The sequence below is a fragment of the Camelus bactrianus genome, chromosome 8, assembly GCF_048773025.1.
Source record: "Camelus bactrianus isolate YW-2024 breed Bactrian camel chromosome 8, ASM4877302v1, whole genome shotgun sequence".
Classification (NCBI taxonomy): Eukaryota; Metazoa; Chordata; class Mammalia; order Artiodactyla; family Camelidae; genus Camelus; species Camelus bactrianus.
Window position 1 is genome coordinate 798945 of NC_133546.1, and position 19417 is coordinate 818361.

At 52.2% G+C, this 19417-nt stretch overlaps 1 protein-coding gene and 1 long non-coding RNA gene across 3 annotated transcripts in view; one reads left to right on the plus strand and one right to left on the minus strand.

The window, feature by feature from the left end:
• Window positions 1-6618: 6618 nt before the first annotated feature.
• LOC141578455 (uncharacterized) lies at window positions 6619-12629 on the minus strand. Its single transcript, XR_012508839.1, has 3 exons — window positions 12468-12629; window positions 11448-11520; window positions 6619-11260 (listed from the first exon to the last, which is right to left on the minus strand). It is a non-coding gene; the product is annotated as an uncharacterized LOC141578455 (long non-coding RNA).
• Window positions 12630-12797: 168 nt separating this feature from the next.
• THBS2 (thrombospondin 2) overlaps window positions 12798-19417 on the plus strand; it is a 28816-nt gene continuing 22196 nt past the window's right edge. The window contains exons 1-5 of one of the 2 annotated variants that reach the window (XM_074367952.1): window positions 12798-13084; window positions 13275-13718; window positions 15868-15942; window positions 17381-17937; window positions 19043-19127. In XM_074367952.1, the coding sequence (XP_074224053.1) occupies window positions 15891-15942; window positions 17381-17937; window positions 19043-19127 (694 nt within the window). In that variant the 5' untranslated portion in view covers window positions 12798-13084; window positions 13275-13718; window positions 15868-15890. The remainder of the gene's footprint in view (window positions 13085-13274; window positions 13719-15867; window positions 15943-17380; window positions 17938-19042; window positions 19128-19417) is intronic. The other variant, XM_074367951.1, reaches the window with a different exon arrangement.

The window sequence follows — 19417 nt, forward strand, 5'->3', positions numbered from 1 at the left end:
CACTCTCTGCCCTGTCTCCCCACACGAGTGGCAGCGAGGCGGGGGTTCAGAGGGGCCGACCTCCCACGTCCTGGGTGATGCCCACCCCAATGTCTGGGGTCTGCCTTTCAGAGCTCGTGGCAGGAGTGAATTCGGAGCTGAGGTCCCAGGAATCTTCAGACGCCGTAGGGGTAACTCCTCGCAGCAGGGGACAAAGTGACTCCAGAAAGTCGGGCCGTGCGTGTTGTTGATCCTTCAAAGGATGTGTCTGTCAACACCCTCCCGGGGAGCCTAGGAGGGGGCTTTCCCTTCCAACGCGGTGTCACGGTGACGCTCTGATCTTGGACTATTCTGCACCACTTCCCATCTATTTGGCTGAAGGAATCTCGGAACTGTCCAGCCGCCCGCCTCCTTCCCTCCTCCAGCCTCTCTGGGTTCCTCCTTTCTGGTTTTCTTCCTGGTTCTGACTCCTCTCACCCACCGAATGCTGGTTCCCCCAATTTTTTGTCTTCCATCTTGTCTTTTAAGTCCACCCCTCTCCATGGATGAGCGAACAGCCCTCCCTTCTGAAGCCTGGCACCTTCCAGAGCAGCGTCCCCAGTGCCCGCCTCTTTCCTGAGTCCTGACTCACACGTCCAAGTCCCGAGCCTCTTGGTGGGGGAGGGGGGTCCTAATCCAGCATGTTCACCCACCAGCGCCCTGTCTCTATGCATGTCTTGGTGACATCACCCTCACTCCGTCTGGCGTCCACGGAAAGGCCCCCGACCTCTTCTTGCCTCCTCAGACCCCGCCTGCCCATCCATCACCAGGCAGGGGTTCCCCCAGCCTCTGCAGCCTGGGCTCCCAGCCCCTCTGCTCCCAGCCTGGCAGGAGCCCTCAGGCCCCTTGCCCGCACGGACCGCGGCCTGCACCGCCTCCCTGCGTCTCCTGGTTCTCTCCCCGGCCGGTCAGCGCCCCCACCGTAGCCAGGACGCCTTTTCTATTTTGCAGAACTGCCCAAGCGATCGGTCTGGTTAAAAACTGCTGGTGACGCTCACACATTGTTGGAGGACATTCTGCAGAGGGGAATTTGGTCAACTTTTCAAAGTGGAAAATTCACGCACCCCCGATCCAGTCCCCTGCGTCATCCCACCACGTGCGCAAGGTCACGGGGACAAGGGTGATCCGGGGGAGGGGCGTGTACCTCAGCACCAGCTGGAAGCACCCTGAAGGACTGAGCAGAGATGCTCGCGAAGCTCGCTAAGCAGACGACCACCCAGAGGTGAGCTGCCGGCGCCCGGGCGGCGAGGCAGCCCTGTGCTGACCTGGGCGGGGCTCCGGGACCCCCGCGCGCCCCCCAGAGCCTCGCTCCACGCCCGTGCTCCCTGTGCCCGTTCGGCGTTGCCTCCCGCTCCGGCCCGCACCTGCGACTCCTGATGCCAAGACCCCCGGCCCTCCGGCTGGTTCACCTGCTCGCAGAGCCAGGATTGCAAGAGAGAGCCATCCCCAGGCTCAGCCGGACCGGCTGACTCGGCTCCGCGCACCGGCTTTCCGGGCGGCCGCCCGGGGGGTCGGACAGCGTCCCGCGCCAGGAGCCTCACCCTGGGTTTAGAGTTCTGCCGGCCCGTGCGAGTCAGCTTTCCTCCTGGCCTTGCACTGGGCTTTGCAGACTGTGCAGCCGAGCCTGGCTCTGAAGGACTCTGCCTGGCGCTGCGCCCTGGCGCTGCGCCCTGGCGCGTCCCTGACCTCGTGGGGCGCGCCCCCGCCTCTCCACTTCCCGGGGGTGTCTCCGGGCAGCCTGACCCCCTCACGGGCGCATCTGTCCCCGCGCGCTGTGCGTGCGCCTGGCCGTGCGTGTCCGTGCCGTTCCTGGGAGGCACACGCGAGGGAGCACCGGGCCGCAGGGCTGCCTCCTGGGAGGGAAGAGGGTGAGGGTGGGACCTCACGAGGCAGAAGTGGGCGTAGAGAGCCTGGCTTCTCACCAAAGCGTGCTTTGGGATTTGGTTTTAATTTTGTACCGTATACTTTTATTGTTATAACTAATAATACGAGAAAGACAGTTAAGCGGACAAGCAAAACCCCGAACCCCGTCGTTGACCAGGCTCCGCAAGCACAAGCCTGCTGACGCCCGGACAGGCAGCCTCCGGCAGCCTCTCGCCCCTTCCCGTGCGCCTGCGCTCCGGGGACACGGACGCGCTCCCTTTGCACACGCGCTGCGGGCTCCTGCGTCCCTTCTGTCTCCTGGGGCAGCCCCTCCTCTCAGGAGTCCGCCTGGGATCCCGGGTGTCCTCTGAGGACTGGTTCCAGTTGTGATGCTTTTGGACCCATCCTGACCTAACCCTGCAAAGAATTATTTTTCCCTCCCTTATCTGATTCTTAGCAACTTTCCACATAACACTAATACAAGGTGTTTTTAGTGATATATTAAAAAATGTAAATTACAAAAAATTGAAATTCTTAATTTGTAACACAGCATGTCAGGCACATCGTAGAGGTTCATTAACTGGTAACTGGGCTCACTTTGAGGACTTTGCCTTCAGGAAATTGGACATGTGAACCAGAAGCAGAGAAGTTCTGGCCCCGGAGGGCAGATGGAGACCCTGCCATGCTGTGTGATTTGCAGGAGAGGGGGACCCAGCACTCGGAACACAGCCCGGAGGGCTGGTTCTGGCCCGTCCCGGAGCAGGAAGGCCGATGCCATAGGTGTTACCTTAACAGAGAAGGCTGTGGGCGTCTCATAAGAGGTGCTGACGAGCCAACGTTGATCTGCTTCACCCACTTATTTTGTGTATTAGCATTTAGTTATTCTACTTTCCTCTACAAAAATAACACATTGTCTCTGCAAAGGTCTTACTATGCCCAGAGATTAACATATTTAGGGAAAAACTGGGGGGAAATTAGTTCAGAATAAATACATGTTAATCTAAACAGCTTTCAGTCAATGTTGACTATTAAAATTATTTTTGAAACATGAATTACTGTATGGACAGCCGTATGAAAAAATTCTGAACAGCAAAACAACCAAAAGGAGATGTTCCCAAATCTCTGGAATAAAGAGACAACAGAGATCATCTCTGAGCAGTGGGGAGGCAATTACGTGTTCATTTTTCACTCTTTATCCTATTTCCCCAGCTTTCTACAGCATCTAGTATGTAATGGGAAAAAAAATCTAAAACCAAATGATTGAGACATCTTTCAAGGGTTTGCACGCAGCAACCCTAATCTTTTAAAGAAGCATGTTCTTTAGCAAGTTTGAACATCAAGAGTCTCGCAGTATTTAGTTCATTATGCCAATAAGTTTTCTAAGGACTTCATGCCCAGCACATCTGGTTGGTCTGGATCATCTGACGGACAATCCAAGTCAACACCCTCTGCTTTTGCCCAGAGTCCATATGGACTGACTGACTGGGGTGTGGAGGAGGTCCTGGACCTCAGTGGGGGCGCGCCTGGCCGTCCACCATTGCTCCTTCTCTGGATGAGAAGAGCAGGTCCAGCTCTGCCACGTGTCTGCCACGGAGTCCGCGGGAGGGTGGGGCCTGTTCCCAGGGAGGCGTCTGTTCCCAGGGAGGCCAGCTTGGCCACAGACTTGCTTGGTCAAGAGTGTGAGCAGAAGTGACGGAGGGGATAATTCTGGGACCACCACAGCAGCGACGTTCCCACTGGCCCCGGCTCAGGTGATGCCGCTGGTGACGCTTGCCGGGGACTCATGCTGAGTCCAGCATTTAGCACCTTCGACGTGCTGTGTCATCAGGCTGTTTTACAGATGTGGGAGCAAAGACTCGGAGAGGCTGGGACTTCGCCCGAGACTGTCAAACTGAACACAAATGCGGTCTCCACTCTCCTCCTCACCTGGAGGCAGTGAGGGAGATGGGTTGGTGCGATTTAAGATGGTTAAAGTCCTCACGTGCTGGGTTCCTAATTTTCCCATCCATTTATTAAATGCCTGCAGGCTTCACTCTATGCCGTTCGGGTGGCCACAATCCGAGGGATCCGTGTGCTCTGTTTAGAGTTAAGGACATGTTTGTGGACACTTAGGAATTCTCTCACAGATTAGGCACACCAGTCAGTGTGCTTTTGCGGTGTATTCAGCGCATTTTACTGCTAGAAACTAAGTGTCCTTCTCATCTCGTGCAAACAGTATGGGCCTATTTATAACCCTGTTAAGACAGATGTCTAAACGCGCCGAGCCGTGTGCTAACTTCGGGCAATATGTACCATGCAGCGACCTCGCAGGCATTCGGCCGAGTGAAATAAGTCAGAGAAAAAGACCAATCCTGTATGATCTCACTCACATGTGGAATCTTTTAAAAAATAGAAAACGAAGTCAAATTCTTTGTGGTCACAGAGGCCGGGGGTGGGGCGTGGGGGAATTGGAAGAAGGTGGTCAAAATGCACAAACTTCCACCAATTTTCAGTGCTGGAGATGCAAAGTACAGTGTGATGACCATCGTTGACACTGCTGTTTGGCGTATTTGAAGCTGCTGAAGAGAACAGATCCCAAAAGCTCTCATCACAAGGGAAACAAAGGTTTTTTTTTTTTTTTTTTTTTTTTGCGTTTATGTGAGGTGACGGATACTAACTGACCTTGTGGTGGCAGACACTACCCGATATGTGTAAGTCAAGTCATTCTGCTCTGCACCCAAATTCATACAGAGAGTATGTCAGTCACATCTCCTAAAAACCGGAAAGAAAAAATAATTTGACGCTTGAAACGTGCATGGGTATCTAATGAGGTTTGATCGTAATAAAGAGAAATAATAACATAAACTCTAATGTTAAAAACATACCTACAGATAATGAGTTAGAAAATGTGCAGAAACACTATGGGACATTGCATCTGATAAAACTCTAATACTGCACATTTATTACATTTTGTCCTGTTGTTTCCTAGAAAATGATTCATTTAAAACTATGTAAAATTAATCTGCCATCAAATCTAGGAAACACGAAACAAACCATTTCAACTTGATAAATGTGCCACCGACGTTAACAAAAATAAATACATTTAAACGTCAGAATTAAACACAGTCCCTCCCAAATCCTGCACATAAAAAGGAAATAGCTATTTGCCTTCTCGCTTACTTTGCTTACACTAAAATGTAACAGAACCGGCTGTTGAAAATATTAAATTTTATTACAAACTAAGCAAGTAGGTTAGGTGGACAAATGTTAAGAACTGGTGCAGAAAAACACATCTATACACGTAGCAGACAAGTGATCTGTCATTAAAAATAATAACTAAAAACAATTATATTTCTTCCTATAGAGCTTAATAGTTACCAGAGACTTTGGCCTTTGTTTTGTCATTTTAGGCCAAATGTCATGTTAGGTCATTTTAAAAGATTCCATATGTGAGTGAGACTCGTGGATGAATATTAAATCGTTAATTCATTTATGCTTCTGTCAGAGTATGTTAAATCACCCCCATCTGGCAGGCACCTGGGGGTGCTGGCCTCCCCTGGGGAGGACGTGTGGCTTCTACCTTAGTGGAACTTACACAGCAGTGGGGACGAACTCAGAGGGTGAGTCAGGGTGATGGGGGGCCACAGAGGGGAAGGTGGGTGGTCCAGTGGACTTTGCCTGCAAGGCCCCTTTTCAAGAGGAAAAAAAAAGGCACCTGCTCTATGACATTTTCCATTCATATTTTACCAAATTTAATTTCATAGAGGATTAAAGTTCAATGTTTCAAAATTCAGTGAATTATTGCTATTTAATTAATCAATAATGGTCAAATATATAAACAAATAAATGTGCTAGTGGAATACCTGTATGTTCTCAAAAAGGAAAATATTTCTACAAATAACTCCATTCTCTGACCATATTTTTATACATTCAGTTCAGTGGTGACCTGGGAAGTGTTCACCAGCCAGCTTTCAAGAGAAGCAGACATGTTAGAAAAGAAAAGAAAAAAGAAAAGAAAAGAAAAGGAAAGAAAAGGAAAGGAAAGGAAAGGAAGAAGGGAAGGGAAGGGGAGGGAAGGGGAAGAAAAAAGAAAAGAAAATAAAAAAGAAAAGAAAAGAAAAGGGAAACAGGCACTCAGGCAAGCACACTGATTTCCATGACGCTGTGGCTCCCAACACGGAGAACGACAACCCACCAGTGTGACACTAACCGACTCACACAATTCTGAACATTCGAAGCTGCCTTTCTCACAGTGGAACCAGCCGACTCCAGCATGTGGTTATTTAGTTTCTGCGATTCTTTAGACTTTAGTGAGTTATAGTTGCATATAGTAAATTTCGTGTATCTAAACTGTCAGATCTGATGCTCTCTCACGTGTCTGCACTCAGGAAGCATCACACGCGCACACAACATCCCCGGCACACCCTTCCTCTGTGCCTTCGTCGCCCTTCCCTTCTCTGCCCCTCCACCCACTGTCCCCTCCTCAGGCAGCTGACCTTCCCATTCCCACTATCGATTAGTTTGCTTTCGAGAGTTTATGTCCGTAGATGATGAACTTTTTCGTCTGGCTTTTTTCAGCATAACTATACTGAGATTCACCCGTATTGTTACATGTGTTAATAATTCACTTATTTTTCTGGATGCGCAGAATCCCACTGAGTGGATATTCCACTTCTTTATTTAACCACTCATTTGTTGATAGATGTTGGGTTGTTTTCAGTTTGGGGCTATTCCCTAGAGCCGTTATTAACATTCTCATACACGTAGAGTGGAAAAACGCTTTTGTTTAACTTGAACAAATACCCAAGCATGGAGTGTCAGATCGTATGACAGGTGTACGTTTAATGTTTGAAGAAACAGACAAATTGTATCTCCAACTGTTTTCCAAAATGGGACTTTTCCTCTGCAATGGCAGTGTATGAAGGCTCCAGTCCAGTTTTCCCACGTCCTCTCTGGTACCTGGGAGGGCCAGGCTTTGAGCTTTAGTCACTCTGGCAGGTGTGCAGCGGAATTCCACTGCAACTTTGGTTTTCACTGACTTGGTGGCTGATGGACTTGGACATCTTGTCAACCACAAACACTCTTTGACAGTGGATCTGCTCCAATCTTTTGAAACCTCTCTCTCATTCCAAGGAGATGTAAGACCTTTATCATACAGGATTTGCAAATATTTTCTCCCAGCCCCAGGCCTATCTTTTCATTACTTTAACATGGTTGTTTTTATTGACTGATTGATTGAAAACCAGAACTGTTTCACCTTGATGAGGTCCAGTTATCCACACTCTCCTTTATGAACTGTGGTCTGGATGGCATAGCAAATACACCTTTGCCTCAAAGTCACAAAGATACTTTCCTGTTTTTTTCTAGAATTTTTAGTTTTAGGTTTTACACTAAAAGGTCTATCACCCTTTTTGCATTAATCTCTGTATGGTACAAGATATGGGTCAAAGGTTTAATTTGTTTTTGTTTTGCTTCGCTTTGTTCTTGCATATAGATATTCAGTTGTTCCAGAATCATTTGTTGGGAAGACTATTCAAAAATCAGTTGTGCTTTTGTACACTAAACAAATTATCTGAAAAGGAAATTAAGAAAATAGTCTCAGGTAGCTCACAGTCAAAAAAATGTGACAATGAATATACGTATGTTCATGCATAACTGACAAACTGTGCTCTGCACTGGAATTTGACACAATATTGTAAAATGACTATAACTCAATAAAAAATGTTTAAAAAATAAAGAAAGAAAATAGTCCCATTTACAATTGACTCAAAATAAAAATAATAGAAATGAAATTGTGTAGATAAAATATGAGCATAATTTGAAGATTTCTAGAGATAGCCATAGATATGCATACGAGATGTGGGGAGAGATACAAAGAAAACACTGAAATCTGAGTTATGCTGCAGCTCTCGTAGCACAGGCTCACTTTGGGTCTTGGACGAACCAAAGCTCATTTTGCTTTCCCCGGTTTTCCTCGGGTTTTGGATCACTAGCTTCACTTTTGAATTGACAATTTCAGTTTAAAATATGTAATTACTACTAGATTCTTTATACTATGCTGGATGCTTTATCAAATTAATAGAACATAATTAAATTAGTTAAGAACCTCTTATGCTAACGTTTTCACTGCTCTTCTGAATGAAGAAAATAAAATATTTTATACAAATTTACAAGCAGAGAATATTTCTATTTTTTCCCCATTTTTCAGCAGCCTCCAAATTTGAAAGAATGAATTGAAAGAAACACTTTCAGGATCAAAGTTTAAATTACAGGTTTCTTTTTATTCTCCCTTGATCATATCAGCTCAATTTTGATTCCTCCTATTTGCTGAAGTTTCAGGATAGTCACTGAGGAACAAATTCATTCTGGACGCATTACTATACGGCTCATTACGAACCTGAACCCACTGAGAAATTCCACTCGCCAGAAGTGTTCTTTGGCTTTCTCTTCTTTTGGTTTTTAATTTTTGTTTGTATACGTTGTGATTCTTAGTTTTATGTGTCATCTTGACCGGGCCACGGGGAGCCCAGACATTTGGCCAAACACTATTGTGTAGGTGTCTGTGAAGGTATTTTGGTGAGATTAACGTTCGAATTTGTAGACTAAGTAAAGCAGATTGCTCTCTCTGTTGTGGGTGGGCCTCATCCGATCAGTTGAAGGTCTGAACAGGACAAAAATTCTGAGCCTCCCTCATGAGGGAACACTTCTGGCCTGGCTATCTTTGAATTGGGACAATTCAATCCCTTTTGGACTTGACCAAAACATCAACTCTTCCTGGGTCTCAAGCTTCCTGGCCTCCAGACTGGAAACACAGCCTCCATTCTCCTGGTTCTAGGCCTTCGGACGAGGACTGGACCTGAACTATCAGCTCTCCCGGGTCTCTGGCTTGATGACCGCAGGTCCTGAGATGTGTTTATCTCCAGAATCCTGCAATCCAATGCCTTATAATCAATCTTTCTGTGTAAATGTACATCCTATTGGTTCTGTTTCTCTGGACAACTCTGACTAATATATGAGTTTTGCCAAGAACTTTTTGAAACAATCCAAAATTGAGTATTCCCCACTCAAGACCCCTCCCGCACCCCACTTCCCTCCCACTGTCAGCTCACCTGCAGGACCACTCTGACTCTAAACTCATCTGTGGGTTGCTGGAGATCAGGGGCTCCGTTTCACTGGCCTGTGATCTCCAGGAGAACAGGGGCCCAGGAGGGCAGGGCTTGTCTGTCTGCCTCACCAGCCAGGGCTGCAGCTGGAAGCCCATGTCCCAGTGACCATCCCTGGGCCAGCAAAGGGAGACATCAGCAGCATGGCTGGGGTTGTGGAGTGGGACAGACAGACAGAGTGATGGATCCCTGCCTAGCAGACAGCTAGGATCAGGAGTTCCAGGGTGACTCCTGGCCCTGACTTGAGGAGCTGGGTCCTCTGTGAGAGATGGGGGTGAGGAAGGCCACCAGGCCTCCTCTGTGGACGTGGGTTTAGATCCAATGGAGCATGTCAACGGAAGTCAGACAGATGAATTTAAAGCCAAACCGACAGGGTCTGGTTGGGGTGAGGGCTGAACCCAGACAGGGTGAGTGAGCCTGGAGGCAGGGAGGCCGGCCCGGAGGAGGCTGGAGGAGGCCTGACCCCAAGAGCTGAGCCCCAAGTAGGGGGACACAGGCAACAGCCCAGGGAAGGGGTCCCACATACTCGGGAAGGCCTCCTGGCCAGAGCGGGCGTTTCCCTGACTCTGGGCACCCACTGCTGGAGTCAGGTCTCTGTGATCCCCAGGGTCCTCGACTAGACCATGGGCCTGCAGCCCCGTGGGGACCCGTGTCTGTTCACGGGGACTACGAGGGTCTGAAAAGCAGAGAAGGCAGGGAACCTGCAGGGATTTGGCACTTTGTAGCCCAGAAGGGCCGACGGGAGGAGAGCAGAGGGCTGGGCCTGACACCGCCCTGGGCTCCCTCCAGCAACACCCACTAATGAGGGCTTGAAGCCACAGGGTCCATCAGGTCGGGTCCCTACTTCCTGAGGACCCCCACCACGTGCAGACGGGGCACCCGGGGGGACCGCCCTACACCTGCCGTCCTTGTCAGAAGAACACAGACCGCCGGGGCCCGCTCAGAACTGGGTTCCGACTCAGTGGGTTTTGTGGCTGCCCCAGGTCCCAGGGGAGAGGCCAGGACCCGAGGGGGGACTTGCAGCTTCAGGGAGCTGGCTCGGGCTGGAACCTGGGCTCCCTGCTCCCCCCACCAGATTCCGCCGCCTCTCCCGCGGTTGCCGTGCCTCAGCGCGCCCAGGGCCGGGAGGCCACCTCCCCTCCCCAGCGTTTCTGCTGGGGGCGCTGCTCCGCTCACACTAAGAACGGAAATAACTCGTGACCTCATCCCGCCTGGCCCCCGTCCACGTGAGCTTTCCTTCAGGAATCTCCTCCTGCTGTCAGCCCCGGGCTGTTGTTTCTCCTCCGTTGCGGGTCAGGGCAGAGCGAGTTCCCGGAACCCTCCGCCCACAGGAGGGGCAAGGAGCCCTGAGCTTGCTCACTGCGAGGCCAGACTAGGAGGAAGCAGATGGCTGCGGCTGTGGCAGCTCCCACCGAGTGGCTCCCGGCTCCCCGCTCTGGGTCCTGAGACCGAGGTGGTTCTGTGACCCCATGCTGGGCACAGGACAGTGAAGTCGGATGGTCCCCGGTGCCCGGCCCTTGCCTCCGGACCCTGTCAGTTTCCACAAGGACCTAGGGCCCTTCGGGGGTGGGGGCATCCTGGGCTGACCCTCCTCCAATCCGTGCAAACCTCACTTACTCAGAGTTTTCGCCTGGAAAAGAACAGAGAAGTCATTTCGTGTGTTCGTTTGTGAACCCATTGGTTCATTCTTTAACCTCAGAGGAACCAAGTCCCCCATACAGAGCAGGGGGGCCGCTGAGTCCTGCCCTGTCAGGCCCCGAGCATCTCTGCCAACTGTCACCTCTGGCCACGTCAGCATGGGGGCTGGACTCTGTTCTGCCCGGGGCTCCTTCTGGTCCTCCTCTGCCTGCCTTCAGTTCCTCATGCAGGGCCTTTCCTGGGACAACTCCCCCACCACGGGTGTTCTTCCCAGAGGTCACAGCACTCCGCTCACGTCCCGTCTCCTCAAGGAGTCTCCCTGGCTCCCCTTCGGAAGAAACCTCTTCTCTGGAGCCCCAGCAAGGTAGCGCCTCCGGCCAAGCGCTCCTCTGAACGTGGTCCTACTTACAGTCTGTTCTCACCAACCACGAGGCACCGCCACTTCCTCACCCTGTGTGTTCTTGAAACGCTCAGCAAGCAGGGCTCTGTCTGAAAACTCGCCTGGTGAATGGATGTCACATGGGTGAGCAGATGAAGGAAGGCATTCACAGCACTGTCTGGGGTCCAAACGCCTGCTTCTGGCCCCAGGCACAGCCAACCTGTAAGCAAAGAGAGGTGAGCTGGTACATTAGCAATTTTCCACGGAAAAAGTCCTTAAGGGAAAATGGGCCATAGATTCTTCTTTAGAGTTTGAGAAAACATCGCTTTAGTTACACAGAGTCCACATTTTTACATTTAAATGACGCTGGTACCACCAATTAGCTGACCGAAAGCAAGATGTCTTACTTTGAACGAGGCACATACATTCTTTGAGTCAAGTTTCTTTTTTCTCCGTACACCAGACATGGATATCATCTAACTGGCAAGAAATGAACAGTTACCACAAACAAAGGCTTTGGGAAAACACAAGAAGTGAGCAAAGATTATGGTCCCCCTGGGTTCCAATGCCTCCCCTTGCCCTGCCCCACCCTCTGTACACTGGACCCCCACAACGGACAGCTGTATGGTTGGCTCCGTGTGTGCCTACTGTCCTCTGTGGCCCCCGCCCTGACAAGGACCCAGGGGTCACGGGTGCAGGTCCCTGAGCAGTGTCACCCTGTCAGAGCCCAAGGTGGCTTAGAGCTACATCCACGCACAGTCTCTGAGCAGTCTTCAGCTGAGGCTTGACTTGTCACTGCTGCGTGCATCGCTGCCCAGGGACCTTGGGTGCCGTCTGCCCAAAACCAGCCTGTGCAGGGACCTGCATGTCCACTTCTGTCCACTGACCATCCTGGTCTTGGACGACGCCTCGCCCTCTCCCCCGTCCACCCCACTTCTCCATCCACCCATCGCTGTCTGCCCCTATCTCCATCCACCGCCCCCGTCTGTCCACAGTCCACTCTGGCTGTGGGGGCCTTGGGGGATGTGTGAGTTCTGGGAAGCAGCAGGAGGTCTGGCTGCGGCCACTGTGTTCGCTTCTTGAGTGTCTATCCTGCAGGACCCCCCTCACCCCCACATCATGCTGTCCTGCTAAGGGAGCATGGAAGCTGACTGTGGGTTGTTCATGCCGCTGGGACAGCCTGGGCCCCACGCTGGGTGCCCCGAGGGAGAGGCCCTCCTGCGGGGTCCAGACTGACCCGAGGAAGTAGAACGTGGCTGAGAATAAATTCTCCCAACCCTGTTTCTCAGTCATCTAACTGGATTTGCGGACTTCCTTTTCGATGAAATGCCCTGTTTTGGCACGTGGTGAATTAATTCATCCGTATGCCTCCATCAGTCCCCAGACTGCTTCCACCCACTGTCCTTCGCTGCCTTACTGCTACCCACGTGCTTCAGAAAGAGCATTCTCGCTTGGGGTGATGCGAGCCACACTGGAAGCGTGCAGCTCCGATTCTTCCTCTTGAGCAAAAAGCGAGCGTTCCAGCCAGTCTCGCTGGTTTTATTTATAGCACTTTATTTCCTGAGAGAAGTCAGGAAAAGCGAGGCCCCGTCGGTCTTGCCCTCGCTCATCTGGCCCCTCCTCTCTGGACCCTGGCCTCCGGCCAGAGCAGGGGCGGAGCCGGCAGGGGCGGGGCCGCAGCGGAACAGAGGCGGGGCCGGTACGGGGCGGGGCGGGGCGGAGCCGGGGGCGGGGCAGAGGCGGGGCCGGCACGGGGCGGGGCTGGACCGGACCCCGTGCCAGGTGCTCCCAGCGAATGCAGGACTGAGGGGAGTTATGTCACTGCTCCGAAGGAATGGGTCCAGAGCGCTCCCGCGTGTGTCTGACTGACAGCCCCACGCGGGGGTCGGGGCTTATAAAGGAGCGGCTGCCGCCCGGCCCGTGCGGAGCCCCGAGGCCGGCTCCTCTGCAGCGTGGGCCGGGTCTCCTCGCCCGCACGCTGGTCCTCCTGGACTCCGTCCCCAGCACTGAGACGGGCCGTCGCTGAAGCTTTTTCACATTCCAGGTAAGAGGTTTTTTTTTTTTTTTAATTTACCAAATCATCTCATTGTACTTTAATTTTCAGAAAAGGCTCTTTCGAATCAAAGAGGGGAGAAGGGAAAAGTGCAAAGGGGACACTCTGTAAGGCGGGGGGGGGGGGGGGCGGCCTCTAGCAAGCCGAACCCACCAGCATCTAAGCAGCGGACTGTCTTTAGGTGGTCCTTGTGCTGCTTCGTCAGAGAACTGAGAGGAGTTTGTTCGCAGCGACTTTGCTGGGGCCGCCCGGGCGTTCGCGGCAGCTGACCGCTCGGTTCTTGCGACCTGAATGAATGACCCGCCTGGAGACCTGGGCAGGCGCTTCTATTTCTCAGCTCCGGGATGAGGTGTTTCCGCGTTGAAGTTTGTTGCTGAGGGGTGATCACGAGAAGGAAACTAGGAAAAACGCGCCTGAGAATGCGGGAAAATAACCAGAGAAGTGGAGACCGAGCTAAGCATTCACGGCTGGCAAGCGGTTTCGAACGCCTAGTGCATAACGCGTAGTAAGGCTGTGACGGGCGCTTCCACTGCCCGGGGCTCCAGCTGGCCTTCGCAGGCCGGGGGTAATATGCATACGAAAAGTCGCCGGTAATCCGCCAGCGGGACGTCTGCGAGGGACGCGGGTTAGTCCGGGGGAAGGAGGCTGAGGCAGCGCGCGGGCCGGGGCTAAATCACCGCGCTCTTGGGGGCGGGCGGGCGGGCGGGCGCTACCCGCAGCGAAGTTACTGCTGCTTGGACTGCTGAGATCAAAAGAACTGCAAAAGAACTTCCCAGGTTCTAATGACATTCTGTTGCAGTAGGCTTTGGAGACCTTTCTTTTGGAAAACTCATGACCAGAAACATACACTAAATGTGTGACGTGAAGCGCAGGTTAGGAGAGCGTGTGTCCCGTCCCCCAGCGGGTGCTGCATGATGCCATGCGTGTCGCCATCTAACCCAGGGCGTGATGGCACTGTACCTTCTCTACCAGCGACACCTGACCTGCTGCCTTCTCGGTTGTCTCACGGATCCCGAGACAGACCCCTGTGGGGCGGGACCCTCGCCCTCCTGTGACAAAAGGCCGAGTGGTCATGCTCTGTGAGGCGTCTGTTTTCGAATCGGAGCATGTGGTTTTGTTAGCAGCAGAGCTCCATACACACCCTTTAGGGTGATGGGAAGATGGGCCTCCAGAACTTGAAAATTCGTATTTTGGACAGAGCCTGTCTTTGCCAGAGCCAGTGGTCACTGCTGTCTGCAGGGCACAGAGGCACACATGTAGTCGAATGGGAAAAAGACACAAGGAAAGTGTCACAGACGTGCCTGTCCACTATTTACCCTTAAACCACATATGCAGGGCTCCCCGAGTGCCAAGTCCTACCCAGGGACCTTGCAAGTGTCTACTCGTGCAGCTCGAGCCTCTGAAGAACCTCATGAGCAACGTCCTCACTGTCAGCGCTCCCGCACTGGGCAGCCGGGGACAGTGCACCCGCAGCCGGGACGGACGACCCTGTGCCCAGGGCTTGCTGGGCTTATTAGCCTTTTCAAACGCCAACTTGCTTGGTTCATTCTCACAATAACCCTCTGAGTAGGTAACTTAAATGATGCTTCTCATTCTGCAGAATAGGAAACTGAGACCAGAGAGGTTAAGTAAGTTTCCCCAAGTTGCATGGCAAGCGCCCAGTGGAGCAGCTCTGAGCTGGGCCAGCCGGGCTTGCCTGCTGTGCCCGCCGCCTCCTTGATGGGCACGTGGAAAACAGCCAAGTTCTGGACTTGCTGTGGGCTGATTGCACAGCAGGCGTCTGGAGCCCGGGGGGGGGGGCCCTGAGGGTCCTGCGTGGACACTGCTTCCCCTGGGGATGGTCCCCATCTCAGAAGGATGGGTAGTTCCAGTTTCCCAAATACTTCTGGAGAAGCAACTCCGTGAATTTTCGGTCAGGATCTTTGAAGCCCTAAACAAGGAGGGGTGAGGGTCCAGCTGAGTTTTGCCTCAGCAGGACAAGGGGTGTCCTGCTGCTGAGGGCCCTGGGGACACTTGCTCACTGGGGCGGCTCAGAGGCTGAGACCAGGGCGTGCAGAGGCCGCGCAGGGGTTAACAGAGGAGCGGGCATCTGGCCAGTCTCTGACTTCTGGTCCAGTGTCCGCGGAGCCTGCCAACTGAAAAGCCTCAAGAATGGAAAAACAGGCCTGCAGGAAAATAGAAAAGCAAAGTAAAAAGTGATTACTAAGTAGAATGCTATGTTTTTTGTAGTTGTGATCCACCAAACTAAGTTTACTTTAACTCACATACACTTGATATTTATTCTATTTAATTAAGTCACATGCACCCTTTTTTACTTGGCTGTTTGCACAAAATGCCTTCATAGTTTTTTTTTTTTTTTCCCCCAGGCTGGTATTTTTCTAAATTCAAACTTCCTGGGTTTATGTCCCAGCTACACTTCTCAGTAACAGCATTGCTCTGGGCAAGTACTTAACTCTTCTGATCCTCCACTTACCCATCTGTAAAATGGAGATGATAATATCGTATTTATATTTACCTCCTAGGTTAAGTAATGAGTATTTAGAATGTCACTAGCACAGTGCTAGTCAGCACGTGCTAGTCCGGTGAATACCAGCTGCAGTTATCTCATTTGAAAAACACATTTCTTATCTGGTTTTGACTTCCTACAAATCCATCTGTTTCTGATTTTTATATACCAGCTGTTTATAAGCGGTCATATGAGTGTGATATCTAGATCTCCAACTAGAAGTTGCAGTTACGTGTCCACAAGTAACAGGGCTTTGTTTGGTCTGCAGGAGTCCCGCCGGGGAGGGGCAGGATGCTGTGGTCCCTGCTGCTGCTGGCCTCATGGGCCTGGTCCGGCGTTCAGGGTGAGTGTCGACACACCTCCAGGCATCTGGGCTCCCAGGATGAGGCCCACCTGCGGGATGAGGTTAAACAAAGGGGAGTTGTGGTTGGAGCCCTTCACCTGTTAGAACCTTCTTAATTTAGTTTAAAATAAATCTCCACTTATTTTTGAGTCTATAAGATAGGAAATTATTTATTTTCAGAAAATCCAGGTGTTAGCGAAAAATACCCTCCTATCTGGAGATTCAGTCTCTTGCTGGGCACTTTTTGCCTTTTTTTGTATGTGATGTTTACAATGTATTCAAGTATTTGGTGTTTTATAACTTCTTTTCCTCCCATTCTTTTTTTACTTAAAAATATGTTAAAAGGATTTTCCATCATGTTTATTTTCTTACATGAATTTTAATGATGGTATAATATTCCATAGAAGCTAAACCCTAATACTTTTAGAGCAATTCCCTGTTATATTACTTTATTTTCACTGGTATAAATGATGCCACGCAGAATATTGTTGTGAATACATATGTCCTAGTATTCATGATTATATATGTAGGGTGAGCTCCTGAAGTAAAATTGTTGGGTCAAGGATTTTAATTATTTTAAGGATTTCTGATAGATGGCCAAATAGCTCTATTGACGGTGGTAAAATGACCACTTCTGTCAGCAACACTGTATATTATAATGCTTTAATTTGCCAAGTATTAGATGAAAAGTTACGCTTTATTTAAACATTCTGTTCAGAAAATTATTTAAAGTGTTACAATTTTGGTCAGGTCTGATAATCTCTCTCGCCGGTAGTCTCGATGGTGAATTAAAACCATTCACTTACGGACTTGGTTCCTGTCATCTCTCAGAGCCTTCCCTGCAGTGTGAACCATGAGTGACAGAACGTATTCTACAATAAGGGACACGGTTCCAGTCCGGTGATCTCTCTAAGAAAGCCACGTACAATATAGTTCCTTCCTAAAAACGCATCGAGGGCAAGGCTAGAGAGCCGTTCTCCGTAGGGTGCTTCTCTGGGCCAACAGGGGAGAGGGTGTCACACTTGAGTCTCATCTCCGGGACGGACGAGCAGGAGAGAGCAGGTGGCCCAGGGTCCTGGTCCGGGAGAACGTGGGGATGTGCCAGGCGTAACCCAGGCTGCTTCCTTCCTGGCGGAAGCCTGGCCGTGGGAAGAGTCAGCTGATCTGAACAGAGCGCTGGGTGCCTAGGCGGGTTTACCCCCGGCACCGCTCCCCAGAGGGTCAGGGATGCAGCTTGTGCTGTGGACGGGCAGCTGTCCTGGGGAGAGAGGGTAGCCCAGCTTTCATGAACCAAGGCCCTAGCATCCCCGAGGAGAAGGGAGGGGACGTGCCGTGTCCGCCTCCATAGGTGCTCCCGGGCAATGATGCTGGCGGCCTGGACTGAGGGAGCCCGTGCCTGCCGGGCTCCCCGTAACCTCCTGCTCTGCTTCCCGGGCAGCTGGAGACCAGGACGAGGACACCACCTTTGACCTCTTCAGCGCCAGCAACATCAACCGCAAGACCATCGGGGCCAAGCAGTTCCGGGGCCCGGACCCCCGCGTGCCCGCCTATCGCTTCGTCCGGTTTGACTACATCCCGCCGGTGGGCGCGGAGCATCTGGGCAGGATCGCCGAGGCCATGCGGCGGAAGGACGGCTTCTTCCTCACGGCCAGCCTGAAGCAGGACCGCAGGTCCCGGGGCACCCTGCTGGCCCTCGAGGGCCCCGGCGCCGCGCAGCGGCAGTTCGACATCATCTCCAACGGCCCCGCCGACACGCTGGACCTCACCTACTGGGTGGACGGCACCCAGCACGTCATCTCGCTGGAGGACGTGGGCCTGGCCGACTCCCAGTGGAAGAACATCACGGTGCAGGTGACCGGGGAGACCTACAGCCTGTACGTGGGCTGCGACCTGATGGACAGCTTCACGCTGGACCAGCCCTTCTACGAGCAGCTGAAGACAGAAAGGAGCAGGATGTACGTGGCCAAAGGCTCCGGCCGAGAGAGTCACTTCCGGGTAGGTCCGCGGGGCTCCTGGCGCCCGCCCCGCGCGCCGCCTTCAAGGGGGGCCGGCCCTGTCCTCGGAGGAGCGCCTCCCCGCCCCCCCGTGCACACGCACGGGCACCTGCCCCACCCACAGCCGGCTGCGCGTACAGTCACGCGCACGCGCACATGGGTTGTACACGCACGCACACGCGTGCACACATACTCGCGGACACGCTCACGTGCACACACAGCTTTCTGAACCAGGAGCAAGCAGAGCAAGCTGTCACAGGTGCACCTTCGTAGCTGCACAGGTTCTCGCTGGTTCCAGGCTGAAGGCTGAGCTGGTGAGCAGGGCATCAGCCCGAGGCCCCCTCCCAAAATCCAGCTCGGTGCTGACTGACAGGGCAGTCAGCCGCTGTGTCTTCCGAGGAAAGGGCTGAGGACGAGTGAGGGACGAGGTCGTGTGCGTCTCAGGGAAGATACTTCTGGGAAGAGCATCTGTCTCAGTGCAAGTGTTAGCCCCTCGAGGAGGGTTAGTAGCCGTTCTCCTCCGGATAAGCCTGAGCATCTTGGGAAATAAATGTATGTTTAAGCTCAGTTATTTCAGCGAAAGGCCTAGAGACGCACCCCAGTTGCTGAGTGGCTGCGGGGGTCTCCAGGAGGCTCCGGGCCCCGCGTGGTCGACCGCTGGCCGAGGGGAGCCCTTCACTCTCCCGGGGGAGGCCGGGTCTCACAGATACGCTGTCTGTCCTGGGACTGGACCAGGGCCCGGTTCCCGGGACGGACAGGCAGGCAGGGGCACCAGTCATCCTCAGAGTCCCCTGCAAGGACAGTACGGCCACCAGTGTCCACCTGGGCACGTCAGGAAGACAAGGTACCGTCTTCCGGGGCCCCTCCCCCATCTCTGAGAAAGGAGCACTTCCTTCCTTCCACGTGGACTTGTGTCTACAAAGCTTCAGAGCAACACCTACAGATACCCTGACACAAAGGGGCTTCAGACCTGCTGAGTGTGACAGCACAGAGGAAAGTCCTCCCTGATTTAAGATGACATCTCGTGTTTTTAAAACGTCATTTACTTTGACGCCCAACGTTTGACGTTTGTCCACCGCTGTCTCTCCCCTTGTTCCTCTTTGCAGGGTTTGCTGCAGAATGTCCACTTAGTTTTTGAAAATTCCGTGGAAGATGTTCTCAGCAAGAAAGGGTGTCAGCAGAGCCAGGGAGGTAGGTGTCTCGGCACCGTGTGTAGGATTCCACCTTGGATGGGCTTCTCCTACCGTGTGTGTGGGCGGGGGGGGGGGGGCAGATGGGATTTAAGTAAACATTGGAATAAAGTGCCGACGTGGCCTTAAGTGAGTTAGCTGGTCAGCTTGACGTGCTGACATCCGAAAATGATAAATTGCTTGAAGGATTTCTTCTGAATATGTTTTAATTATCCAGTGTCATCCATTTCACATGCCAAAAAATAAATCCCTGGCATTTTAACATGATTTTACTTGTATGCCACCATTCCC